The 12,887-nt window shown below is 51.5% G+C and overlaps 1 protein-coding gene across 1 annotated transcript; it reads right to left on the reverse strand.

The window, feature by feature from the left end:
* Positions 1-748: 748 nt before the first annotated feature.
* Positions 749-12,181, reverse strand: LOC136170202 (polycystin family receptor for egg jelly-like). The gene is made up of 3 exons (XM_065938426.1): positions 11,759-12,181; positions 3,074-7,906; positions 749-2,926 (listed from the first exon to the last, which is right to left on the reverse strand). The coding sequence occupies exons 1-3, from the start codon at positions 12,179-12,181 to the stop codon at positions 749-751; spliced, it is 7,434 nt and encodes a 2,477-aa protein (XP_065794498.1).
* Between the last annotated feature and the right edge of the window lie 706 nt (positions 12,182-12,887).

Raw genomic sequence — 12,887 nt, forward strand, 5'->3', positions numbered from 1 at the left:
TTTAATACCTTTCAGTGTGAACCCCTCAATACAAACACATAACTTGTTGTCTCAGAAAAGGCATGTTTCATAGACAGAAACATGTTACTAAATTGTATATCCATAACTTGCAGTAGCCTTAAGCAGCAAATGGGAAGCTTCAGATTGATGTGCCCTGGTCCACATCCCTCCATTTCCAGGCAAAAGGGCCACTCCTGGGACCCCTCATGAGGCCCCTCCAGCCCTGCCCAGCTGGACTGTGAAGGGGGTAGTAAGGAGGCGGGGAGGCTCTGCAGCCCCATCAGCAAAGGGAAGGGCCAGCAGGACTGAGGGACCTGGGCTCTGCCCGGAACCACTAGCCCTGGCCTCCCAGCCTTGGGGAGAGGGGGACCGCAACAGCAGGAGCATTCACATGCTGCTTCTGACAAGCTGAGATGAGGTTGGGGGCCCTTAAAGCTCCCTCCCCCAAATCTAGGTCTCTAGCCCTCTAAACTGCAGTCGGTGCCAAAGACAGCAACTTCTAAGAAAAAGGGAAATGAACCCAGGACTCAGAGATGGTCGCCCTCCTCTCTCCGCAGAGGCCACACTGCCCTTGACCCTCCTTTCAAGTCCCAAGAGCGGAGGCCACCACTGCAGACGTTTCCAGACGTGGGGGTGTGCACTGTGAAGGATATGGATAGAAAACACAACTGAGCCACTAAACATTCCTTGATCCCAGAAACTGAGCCTTGGGGAGAAACCTGCCTGTGGGTCTTGAAACTGTCCTGGATCACACGACGAGGTAAACCATTTTCTTCCCATTAATGTTCCTGGTCTTCAGCCCCAGGTAGCGGCGGCTGTTCTTCTCTGGCTGCCCGTACACCATGTTGATGAAGAACTTGGGTTCGTCTTCCGCCCTGGGTTTGAAGCACAGGCAGCAAAAAACAGATCTTAGCCGGTGACACAGATAGGTCATGGCTTCTGCCTCTTCTGAGGGCTCCTCATATACGGGCTGCTTCATTTCCTCGTAGGCAGACAAAATCACAGCACGAAATAAGTTAATCAATATGCAGATCATCACCAGTACGAAAGATGAGAGGAAGAGGATCCCGAGAACCCGGTTATTGAAAAATTCGGTGTTCTGAAAAGCTGAGACACAGTAGGAAACTACTGTCTGGGTGGCGTGGATCATGTCACTGTAATTCCACTCGTCCTGCCCGAACACCAAGTAGCCGAATGCCATGAAGACAAAGAAATACACGGACAGCACCAATGCCACGTGGCAGATGCCGGGAAGGGCAGTCTGGATGGCCCTCTGAGCCAGACGCACGTCGTAAAAGACCCTGGAATACCGGAGCGTCTTCAGCATCGTCAGAAATACCAGGAAACCCAAAATCACCTTCATGGTGTAATCCACTTGGGCCACTGCATGAAAGGGCATGAAATCTTCGGGATTTGACAGGTAAGCCCGAACTACACCGATGGCCAAGAAGTGCTTCCTGAAAAAGAGCACGATCAACAAGGCAAGGAAGAATTTAAGAGCAAAACTGATCCAATTATATACACTTTTCACGTAGGCAGTCCATTCATCCGTGATGACATTGACCTCATCGGCAATATAGGCGAGAAAGAAAAGGTAGATGGCCACGTACAAGTAGATTTCTTCTGAGTATTTTCTGTTGAAATGAGTGAGTGAGAAGGAGTGAGCATTCAGGCTAGTGTTCACAACACCTAACTGAGAGACTTCAAAGATGACCGAGATGCTACAGAGGAGATTGATGTCTGGATTGAAGGTGGTCAGTTCCACAATCACAGACCAGGTCTTCTCATCCAGCCAGCGGTTTTTCTGGAGCTCGCTGAGCCTCAGTGTGGAATTAAACTGCTGCTCTGCTGGAAAAAAGTAGAAGGCGTACCCTCCTGAGCCATAGGTATGCCACAGCCCATGGGAAGAGTACGCCCATCTCTTCTCTGGAGGCTTATAAGTAAACCCTTTGGTCGTCTTGTCAGTGTCCCGCTTACTAACTTTATTCCACGACCCAGAGTAGTTTTTTGTGTCTTCTGGGTCCATCCCATATTTGGGGTGACAGCGAATCTCTCCTTTGAGGCTGCCCTCCACAAATTTCTTGGCCGACAGACATGTTATCTCTCCAGGTTGTGCCCTCACCTGCCTCATAAGCGGCAGGCCGAGGATTTTAGAGGAGCTGTCAGGCAGAAACGTGGGATTTGGGTCATTGTGGAGCAGAGGCAACAGCACCCCGTTCAGCCACTGATAGATGTCTTCCAGCCTGGTCACGCCTGCCAGATCCACAGAGAACTGGTCACGAATAAACTGATTGTAGTAAAAGCTGTCAGTGGGGCGTAGGATGGCGACAAGGTTCAGCAAGAGAGTCAGAAAGATGAAGTGGGTGAGGATGTAAATAAGGAACAGGAAAGCTCTTCTCTTGATCCTCTTCTTTCTTTTGAATATTGTGATTTCATCTTGGGTGAGAGGCTGGTACATCCTTGAGTTTCGAAGCTCAATGACGAACTGGTGGCGTCTGTCCATTTCTTCTGGGTCCTTCCAGAGGTTTTGCAGCTTGATCTCAGTGAAGTGATAGTTGCTGATCCATGAAAGGTTCTTCGAATACTTGGCTGTACTTGTCCTGTAGCTTGACGTAAGCATGATTTTAGATGGCTGCACTAGAAAGACTGACAAGGTGAATGCACAGAACGATGCAAACAGCCATGCTATTGACTTTTCCAGGCCATAAGTCAGTCCATAAAATATGATGAAGTAGGAGGATACTGCACAGGTGAGAAAAACTAGGAGCCAGGCCACACTAACGCAGCACCGTGGCAGGACCATCCTGGGCTTCTCTTTGAGGGCTCGCAAACCTGGCTGGGGAGGTAGATCCTCGGAAGAAACGCTTTGATTGTCTTCAACATTTGGGTTGTTGGTGTTTTTGTTCTTCTCCTGGGCCCTAGAGATCTTTCTTTGGGTGCCAGAGGCTTTTCCAGGGGTGTCGGCGACCATTCTCGGGGTGCCGGAGACCTTTCTCTGTGTCCTGGAGACATCTTTTTGGGGCCTGGAGACCTTGCTTTGGGTGCCTGATATCTTCTTTGGGGTGCCAGGGACCTTGCTTTCTGCTTGCTTGGGCAGGGGCTGTCCTTTAGAGGTGACCTCGACAGAAGACTTGGGTTTTGCAGGATGTCTATTAGACTTCTCAAGCTCCTGGGAGTGTGTCTTGTTAATTTCATATGCATGCCACTTTCCCAACCGTTGTTCCCAGTGTTCATTTGCAGCTGGCTTCAAAGGATGCTTCCGAGGTGTGACCTCATTTAGAGATACAAGAGGTCTCCTCTGGGAATAGATGAACAAAGATGTGATCACTAATTGCACAGGGAGGGTAATAAAGGCACTTTCCAATCCGATCACCATCGACCTGATGTACCTCTTCTCTTGTGGCTCTGCTTCGATCTCCTTGTCTAGATGAAAGAACATAATATTACACAGAAGTGTGGACAACAACATGGCTAAGCAACAGGACAGCCTCTGGAGCCTATTGAACGGTGCAGAAATGACACCAGAAAAAACAGAGAACCACAAGTGGTTTCTCCCCAGGTTATAATTTAAATCGATGAGGAAAAAGTCCATTTTCTTCACAGGCTTATCTGGGGGGATTACTTGAAAGGTTCGGTCCAAAGAGGATTCGATAGAAAACCATTCTCGGCACATGAAGAGCCAGATGTGTCTGCTGAACAGATTCTCCACTTTGATCCTACTTAAATACCATGCAGGGGACCTGCCCTCATTGTTGTGCCACACACGGAGGGAATGGATGTCCCCCAAGTCCTCTTTTGTTGCTAGGAGGAAAGTGCAGATGCTTCCTCGGTAGAGAGTTGTAAATTGTGGGTGGCTTAAACAGTGCACATCACTGCTACCTTTGGTTCCATGCAGTTGGATAAAGACATTGGCCCTGGTCCCAGAACCACAACGGCTTCCTGTAAAAACAGTGACTAGGTAACACACATTATCATAAGGATCATTATCAAGCAGAACTATCACATGCTCCCTGAGATACTGGTCCGTTTCATCTCTGTGCAAGGCCCAGAAGGCAAGGACCAAGTACAACAGCAAAGTGAGAAGTACAGTGAAGAGGGTCACAGGGTTTTGGGTGATCTTCTTGATGACCTCCAGGTGTAAATCCACAGGGTTAGGGACCACGATGACCTTGGCCGTCAAATAGTGGGTACGCAGGTGAAGGTTGGCCTGTTGGATTATATCCAGCTGCCGTTTGGCCCGCCGTGGGTTCTTGCAGATACAGTGCACTCTTTGCCAAGTGGTCCTCTCTCCAACAATGCAGGTACCTTCTCTCCAATCGCTCTGGATCCCAAACATGTCCAAGCATTCACTGCTGAAAACAGAAATTCTCACCAACTTGTTATTGGGTTTTAGGACGAAGCGCGGTGCCTGTAGAAGCACACTGACGGTGCACTCGGAGGAATCGGTTCGCTGAGCTATGACCTGCAGCAGGGCCGCGGGGAGGCAGACCACGCGGGCCTCCTTCACCGGACACTCCGGGTCAAACAGGTCACTCTCGTTGGCAATTGGAGGGATCTTATGAGGCACCAGGTAGCTGGTCATAAAAGAGCTGGGTGTGATCTCCCGGCCCGCGTACACAGACACCGTGAACAACACGGACACGTCTGCCGTGATGTGGATCAGCACGTCCCTCCCTGCTGCACAGTCCACAGCGAAGCTAAACGCCCCTGTGGTCTTTGTCAGTGACTCGTCCCCTGCATACGGCTCTGAGCTGGGTCCCACCGTGAGATTAAAAGCGCCAAAGCTCAGGTTTTTCCTGACGAGGTACACTTCCACTGCATCAGGTGGGATCTCAATCACATCACCCGAGGCCTCGACGCCTGTCATTCGGAATCCAACCACCTGGGTCAAACTGTTTTCCCCATAATTTAGCCAAGGGAAAGGGTCATCCACAAATTCACAAAACATCGTGGAAATCGGAGCGTTGGCAGGCAGACTAGGAATGCTGTTCACGTTTAGGGTGGGAAAAAAGCAATTCTGACAGTGCTTCTGAGTGCTGAAGAACTTGGTAACATTCCATTTTTCCGTTTTCTTGACATACATTCTAAAGTTGGAGGTCCTCAAGACAGTGGTCTCGTTCTCTGGCACTTTCACAGCCAATACTGTGTCTGCTAGAGATTCAACCACGTGGAAAGGCTCTTCGAAGACTTCGTGCTGAACCAGCAGTTTCAGTATGTTAGACAAGGTTGTTAATATTCCAGTGCACACACTTTCTATTTGCTCAGAAGAAATGTGCTTATCTCTCTGATGACTCTCTTGGAGGGCTTGGCTTGCTTGCCAAGTCCTCACTGTGGCCAGTTTCTGAGAGAATGCATTGATCTCAGAGGTGTTCTCTGTTAATTTAGTAACAGCCATGACCACCTGGCTAATATTCACCAAAGTGTTTATAGGAAGAATGAGTGTCTGATTGAAAAGGTGTTCTCGGAGTTTAATTTTGTCAGCTTGAAGACTTACATCGGTTTTCATGCTATTCAAGACAGACGCTACTACATATATTAAATAACTTGCATTTAGAAAATCCTGCTGTTGAAGCAAAGTAGACAGGGAGGAATTTGGTCCCATGGTGAAGTTGGATAACTCCTCCAGCACAGTCGTTAATGACTTCACGTCAGTGGGAGGCCTCACAGTGGCGTAAAAGTTCACCTGAGAAAAAGCTCCCAGAGAGGTATTATATGCCTGAGCTATTATTTTCAAGGCATAGTGACTGTCCAACAGACCAACAGGGAGGAAGGAAGGGGGTGATGTGCAATTCCTCCCCAAATACAGGACGGACCCAAAGTTATTCTCTTTCAAAGAACTGATTTCACCAAAACCATGTACATCAGGAACTATTATTTTATATGTAAGAACAATGTTCTTATCCTTGAAACAAGTACAAATGACAACAAACTTTGTAATGAAGGAAATTCCTTTTTCTGGAACAATTTTGCAGTCTGTGGTTACTGGCACATGGCGAATAATGAAAGGATACCTCAAGGTCAAGGTGACTCCACTCCAAGTTGCTGCATTTAATGAAATCCAAAACTTATCTTCCCTGAAATTCCAGAAAGCAAAAGGCTTTATAGACACGTAGGCACCAATCCGTCCTGTTGACGTTTGCCCCGTCCAGTCAAATGGCACCTCCTGACCTGAAGACGTCAGAATGGACCACCAATAGACATCTCGGCCTGCCGTACAACCTGTGCAATCCAGAGACAACGAGAACCTCTCTGATAAAACCAAAACCTGGCCACAGTTTTCAATACATGAGATGCTTGCTACCGGGGCTCCTTGAAGCACGTGCAATGCTGCATCAGCAAATGCTGACCTGCCGGTCTTCTGGATCACCAGTCTGAAAAAATATACGCGGCCACCTTGAAGTGTTCCTGGAGAAAGTGTGAGAATAGGACCAGAGGTCAATGTCCACTTGAGATCAACCTGCTCCGGGAGACAAACTTCCTTGCTTCTCACTGTTATTTTTTTTCCATCATAGTTTCTAGGGTTTGTGGTACAGTACCAGAGAAACTTAAGTCTCTCTTTCTCTAGAGGGTCTGTTTCCTCTGGATCAGAAGACATATTTCCATTGAGAGTCACCCCATCTGTGAAATTAACTGTGATGTTGGAAGGCCCTGAAATAACAGCATTCAGGGGACGTTTATAAATGACGACATAGATGCCATCTGATCTGCCCTCCCCTTCAACCTGGGGATGCCGCGATTTGAGAGCCACCGAAAAATTAAAGAGATATATTCCCCAAGGTAAAGCATAGGGGGGTATAATCAACACTGTTACATATCTACCTAACCTGACCGATGGTTTATGGATGAATTTACTCCAGTCGGGCACGGCTCCTACATAGGGCACGGGATAGATATACCACCTCCGCTCATAGTAATCTTGGGTTGGACAGAAGAGGATGACTGTTGCATTGAAGGTGTCTCCCATGTCCCTGGTCAGTCGGACCGGTTTGTCGTCGTTCCTATTTATCCGCACGCGGTCCAAATGACAGGCCGACAGTCGGGTTACCTGACAGGACACCGAGGACCCAGCGGGTTCCGAGCTGTTCGGGCTGACAGCTTCTAAGACCACCGGGGTGGGTCCGTCCGTGGGACACTCGGTTCGGGCCACGAATCCCGGGTAGGAGCGCCGGGCGCGGCGCAGAGCCCGACGGGGCAACGCGTGGCGCTCGGCGGCCGCAGGCCCGAGCAGCCCGAGGCGGAAGGTCCACTCCAGAGGCCCGAGCGAGCGCGGCAGGCGGGCCAGCCAGCGCAGGGAGAGCCGGCCGCCGGGCGCGGACAGCTGCAGGTCCACCGGCGCGGGCGCGGGCGCGGTGGCGGCGGCGCGGCGGGCGCGCAGCTGGACGTGCGCGCGGAGGCAGCGCGGCGCGAGGCCCGCGGGACGCCCGGTCGGCAGGCAGAGGCTGCGGCGGCCGCTCAGGAAGATGCCGCCCCCTGGGGCCGCGCGGGCCCGGAGGCTGACGTGGGCGCGGCCGGCTCCAAGGCCGCCAAAGCCTGCGCCCCGCTCCCCAGGGTCCCGGGAGGCCCTCACCGAGCGGAGCGCGGCCTCCGGGCCCCGCGCCTGGACGAGGGCCTGGGTCTCGGACGGGGAACGCCGGGCCGAGGCGGGCGTCGGGACGGGGAGGTCTCGGGGCGGCGAGCCGGGCGCCTGCGGGGGAGCCGGGGGCGGAGGCTGGCGGCCAGGCCCACAGCCCAGGCCCAGGCCCAGGCCCAGGAGCAGGAGAGCCGGCCCGGGCCCCATGGCAGCGCCCGGTGCGAGCTGCGTCGGAGGCGCAGGGCGGAGGGCCAACGGCCACGGCGTGTGCGGCGCGGGGCGGCCGGGGCGCGGGGCGGGGTCCCGGCGGGCGTGGGGTTCGGGGGCCACGGTGGCCTGAGGTCAGCGTGGTCAGCGGGCTTCCTGCAGCCCAGGAAATCAGTCGTTCAGTTTCCTCTCCTTGGGTCTGACCTGTGAATTCAGCTTACACTTTCACTTACAGACACTTAGAGTTTCTGTAAAAATCCCCACAGTCACTGAGCTGTAATTCAGTTTTGTTATGGTCACAGAATATTCTGTGCGACCCTTGACCTTTTCGAAGGAGTTGAGCCTTGTGTGAGGCCACCATGTGGTCTGTGTTAGGTCCATCTGTGTGTCCCGTGTCCCCGGAATAGAGTGTGTCTTCTCCTGTCGTTGGGTGTGCGGTCCTCTGTTTGGGAGTCAAGTCAGGAAGGGTGGTGCTGTTCCTTAGATCTATGTATTGTCTGCAGTGTTTTCCTAGTTCTAGCAATTGCTGAGACACAGTGATAATCTCCCCTCTGTAACCGTGGAATTGTCTATTTCGTTGTTTAATTCTGTTAACTTTTGCTTCTTATATTTTGGAGCTCTATTTATTAGGTAGACACACAATTGTGGTTTTGTCTTTCTGTTGAATTACCCCTCTTTTCATTATGAAATGTGTTTATCTTTTGTGACAGTCTTTGATTTGAATTCTCCTTTGCCTGGTTAAAAATATATAGCCATATTATATGTCAATTATATAACAATATATATAAGTAAAGGCAATGGAATGAAGTATAATAAGATGGCAACACTGGCCTTCTCAAGTTTATTGTCTATGTGGCATATGTTTTTTTCATTCATTTCAGTTCAGTTTAGTCGCTCAGTCCTGTCCGACTCTGTGATCCCATGAACCACAGCATGCCAGGCCTCCCTGTCCATCACCACCTTCCGGAGTCTACCCAAACCCATGTCCATTGAGTCAGCGATGCCATCCAACCATCTCATCCTCTGTTGTCCCCTTCTCCTCCTGCCCTCAATCTTTCCCAGCATCATTGTCTTTTCAAATGAGTCAACTCTTCCAATCAGGTAGCCAAAGTATTTTAGTTTCAGCTTCAGCATCAGTCCTTCCAATGTACACCCAGGACTGATCTCCTTTAGGATGGACTGGTTGGATTTCTTTGCAGTCCAAGGGACTCTCAAAGAGTCTTCTCCAACACCATACTTCCAAAAGCATCCATGCGTCGGCGCTCAGCTTTCTTTATAATCCAACTCTCACAACTATACATGACTACTGGAAAAACCATAGGCTTGAGTAGACCGACCTTTGTTGGCAAAGTAATGTCTCTGCTTTTTAATATGCAGTGATTTTGGAACCCCGGAAAATAAAGTCAGCCATTGTTTCCACTGTTTCCCCATCTATTTGCCATGAAGTGCTGGGACCAGATGCCATTATCTTAGTTTTCTGAATGTTGAGCTCTAAGCCAACTTTTTCAGTCTCCTCTTTCATTTTCATCAAGAGGCTTTTTAGTGCTTCTTCACTTTCTGCCATAAGGGTGGTGTCATCTGCATATCTGAGGTTATTGATATTACTCCTGGCAATCCTGATTCCAGTTTGTGCTTCTTCCAGCCCAGCGTTTCTCATGATTTACTCTGAATAGAAGTTAAATAAGCAGGGTGACAATATACAGCCTTGATGTACTCCTTTTCCTATTTGGAACCAGTCTGTTGTTCCATGTCCCGTTCTAACTGTTGCTTCCTGACCTGCATACAGATTTTTCAAGAGGCAGGTCAGGTGGTCTGGTATTCCCATCTCTTTCAGAATTTTCCACAGTTTATTGTATCCACACAGTCAAAGGCTTTGGCATAGTCAGTAAAGCAGAAATAGATGTTTTTCTGGAACTCTCTTGCTTTTTCGATGATCCAGCAGATGTTGGCAATTTGATCTCTGGTTCCTCTGCCTTTCCTAAAACCAGCCTGCTATGCTAAGTCACTTCAGTCATGTCCGACTCTGTGGGACCCCATAGATGGAAGCCCACTAGGCTCCCCCGTCCCTGGGATTCTCCAGGCAAGAATACTGGAGAGGGTTGCCATTTCTTTCTCCAATGCATGAAAGTGAAAAATGAAAGTGAAATCGCTCAGTCGTGTCTGACTCTTAGACACCCCATGGACTGCAGCCCACCAGGCTCCCCCATCCATGGGATTTTTCAGGCAGGAGTACTGGACTGGGGTGCCATTGCCTTCTCCACTAAAACCAGCCTAAACTTGCCTTTTCATTCATTTACTTTCAACTTATTTATGTCTTTCTGTTTATAGTGGTCTTCTGCAGGCAACATGTCATAGAATTTTACTCTTTTATCCACTCAGTCAATCTCTGCCTTTTAATTGAGTTATTTACACCATCAACTCTGAATGTTCTTTCGAAGGACTGATCCTAAAGCTCCAATACTTGGAACCTGATGAGAAGAGCCAATTCATTGGAAGAAACTCCGATGCTGGGAAAGATTGAAGGCAAAAGGAGAGGGGAGGGCAGAGGATGAGATGGTAAGATAGTATCACCAACTCAATGAATATGAATTTGAGCAAACTCTGGGAGATGGTGGAAGACAGAGGAGCCTGGCAAGGTGCACTCCATGTCTGGCAAATAATAAACTGGACTTAGCAACTGAAAAAACCAAAGACTATTTACAGTTAATGTAACTACTCTCAGAATTTCACATGATGATTGATATGTTTGGTTTAAATGTGTCATCTAATTATTTGTTTCTTATTTTCCCTGATTATCCCTTATGATCTCTGATTTTTTGCTTTTCATTCCCAATTAATTCATTTAGCATTAGTCATTTCACACAGGGTTCTCTAGCACGTACTATACTAGGCACTTTTCTAGGCTTCAACACCAAGCCTAGTTCCCATAGAGTTTCCTTATAATAGGAGTGAGCAACAATCAAAATTAACCCAAGCATGATACTCCATGTGGAATTTTGAATGTGATAAGTGATAGGATGAAAAATAAGGCAGTGAAAGATATAAAAATGAGGATGAGATGGGGAATCAAGGAAGGCCTCTTCGAGGAGGTGCCCTCTGAGCCAACAGATCAGCATGAAATGAGGGAGCATGCCTCACAAAGAGCTAGGGAAGGGCATAACTAGGACAGGGAGGCAGGAAAGAGAGAGAAGGTTAGTAGTGGGGCTTGAGTAAGCAGAGAGGAGAGGAAGTGGTAGACGATGTCATTGGAGAGACGACCAGTGACCAGTCAAGCTGGGCCTCAGAGACCATGGTGGTGTATTTGTTATCTCAAGTGGGTTGGGAAGTGTTTGAGGGTTTTGAGCGGGGAAGGGCCTGATCTGATTTCCAGGTTGGAAGCATCCTCCTGCTGTGAGGGAGATAGACTGCAGGTGGACAGGGTTGAAAGATCAGGGGCCTCTTAGGCGGGGTCAAGGGAAACCAAAGGCACAGGCCTGCCTGCTGCAAGGACGCTCAGCATGTGAGTGAGCTGGTCCTGACTCAGTTTGGGGTTAGTGGCCATGGAGGTGGTGAGCTGTGGGGAATTCAGAAAAGATGCACGTGCTAATGCATTGGCTGTCAGAGGCCCGACTACATGATTTTCAGGGCCCTGTGCAAAGTCAAAATGTAGGAACCTTGTTCAAAGATGGTCAAGAATTTCAAGATGACCACAGCAGAGGCTTAAAGCGATCATGGGGTCCTTCTAAGTGCGAGGCCCGGTACAACTGTCCGGGCCACATCCAGGACAGAGGCATCCGGGGTCGGGGCCCTTACAGCACGGCCCCTGGTCCCACTTGTTGTTCAAAGGGACCGCTGCCCCAGGGCTCCTCTGCCTGCCGGGGGTGCCTGCAGTCACCTCTCAGGGGGTCCCCATGGAAAGGGACTCCCTCATCCCACCCACTCTCCCACGCCCACCCTCCACCCCTGCCGCCCCTAGCTCTGATCGGGTAGGTGGGGGCTCACAGTAAAGCTGCCAGCCTGGGGTGGCCCTGGGTTCCCCCCGCCGGGAGGGTAACCCTCCTGGCGCTGCGGGGTGTGTCGGAGGCGAGTAGTGGGCGGGGACCGCGCCCGCCCCCAGCCCCGCCCCCGAGGCTCGACACCCCGCCCCCACGCGGAAGGGCGCGGCGGCGCGCAGACCTCCGCGGACGCGGGCCCACGCGCACCATGGCCGCCACCACACCGATGTGCACTGTCAGGTACCCGGAGGCCGCCCTCGGCAGAGCGCCCGCGGACCCGCATCCCCGAGGTGGCCTGGTGCGCGGGTGGCAGCGCGATCAGACCTTCCTGGGGACCAGAGGGGGCGAGGTCCCCAAGAGATGCGTGCGGGTCCTGGGCACACGGAAGGGACAAGAGGACGCTGCAGTGCAGCCAGGCCCCAAGAAACATGCGGCGTGTCCTGGCCGCTCAGAGACCACAGGTCGTCCTAAGAAGTTTAGCCCCTTATATACAAGTTTGATTTCAGCCGGCTAGCTTCCTGACCTGCACTGGGGCCTGCTGGCCAAGCCTTCTCTTGAGTACCGCCTCCACCGGAGGCAGCCGCAGCCAAGGGCACAGAGCCGGGTGGGATGCTAAGTGCTTCCCGCGGGCCTGGCCCCTCCCTCTGTGCTGGGGCACATTGGCTGGCCGCTACCCTGGACGCACCCTGGACACCCTGGGCTTGCAGGCCCCAGGGCCTCGGCTTCTCTGACTCAGAGGCCCCTCCTCCAGCGCCTCCCCTCCCAGGAGCAGAGACTGAGGCCCAGGGAGGGACCACCATGTACCCGGGAGTGACAACCGCTCCTGGGCCTGGCTCAGGGCTGGCCCTCACTTGGACGTGCCGGTCCATCTGCTAGATGCAATGCCACGAGGCACTGAGCCCCTTCATCACTCAGAGGAGAGCAGCCGGGCTCCAGGAAGCCACGGCTAAGGCCGCCAGCCCACAGAAGGCAGCCTGAGCACCGTCCATGCTGCCTGGACAGACCTGCTCCCCAGCTCCCAGCAGGGCTCGTCCCCCAGACGTTGCCCTGGAGGGCTCCCAGCACCCTCCCCTCCCCAGGGGGCATTGGTGCCCTCCTGGGGCCACAGGGCACATGGGTCTCTGCAGACCTCTGGG

The sequence above is a fragment of the Muntiacus reevesi genome, chromosome 1 (genome assembly GCF_963930625.1).
Source record: "Muntiacus reevesi chromosome 1, mMunRee1.1, whole genome shotgun sequence".
NCBI classification, from domain to species: domain Eukaryota; kingdom Metazoa; phylum Chordata; class Mammalia; order Artiodactyla; family Cervidae; genus Muntiacus; species Muntiacus reevesi.

Excerpts from the sequence above, each read along its gene's own strand:
- LOC136170202 (XM_065938426.1), bottom strand. The coding sequence starts at position 12,181 with ATGTTTCTTGGGGCCTGGCTGCACTGCAGCGTCCTCTTGTCCCTTCCG. Across the intron at positions 7,907-11,758 it reads CCCAGGCTGGCAGCTTTACT|GCCACCGTGGCCCCCGAACC; the intron begins GTGAGCCCCCAC and ends CGCTGACCTCAG. Across the intron at positions 2,927-3,073 it reads CCAAGCAAGCAGAAAGCAAG|ATCTCTAGGGCCCAGGAGAA; the intron begins GTCCCTGGCACC and ends ACCCAAAGAAAG.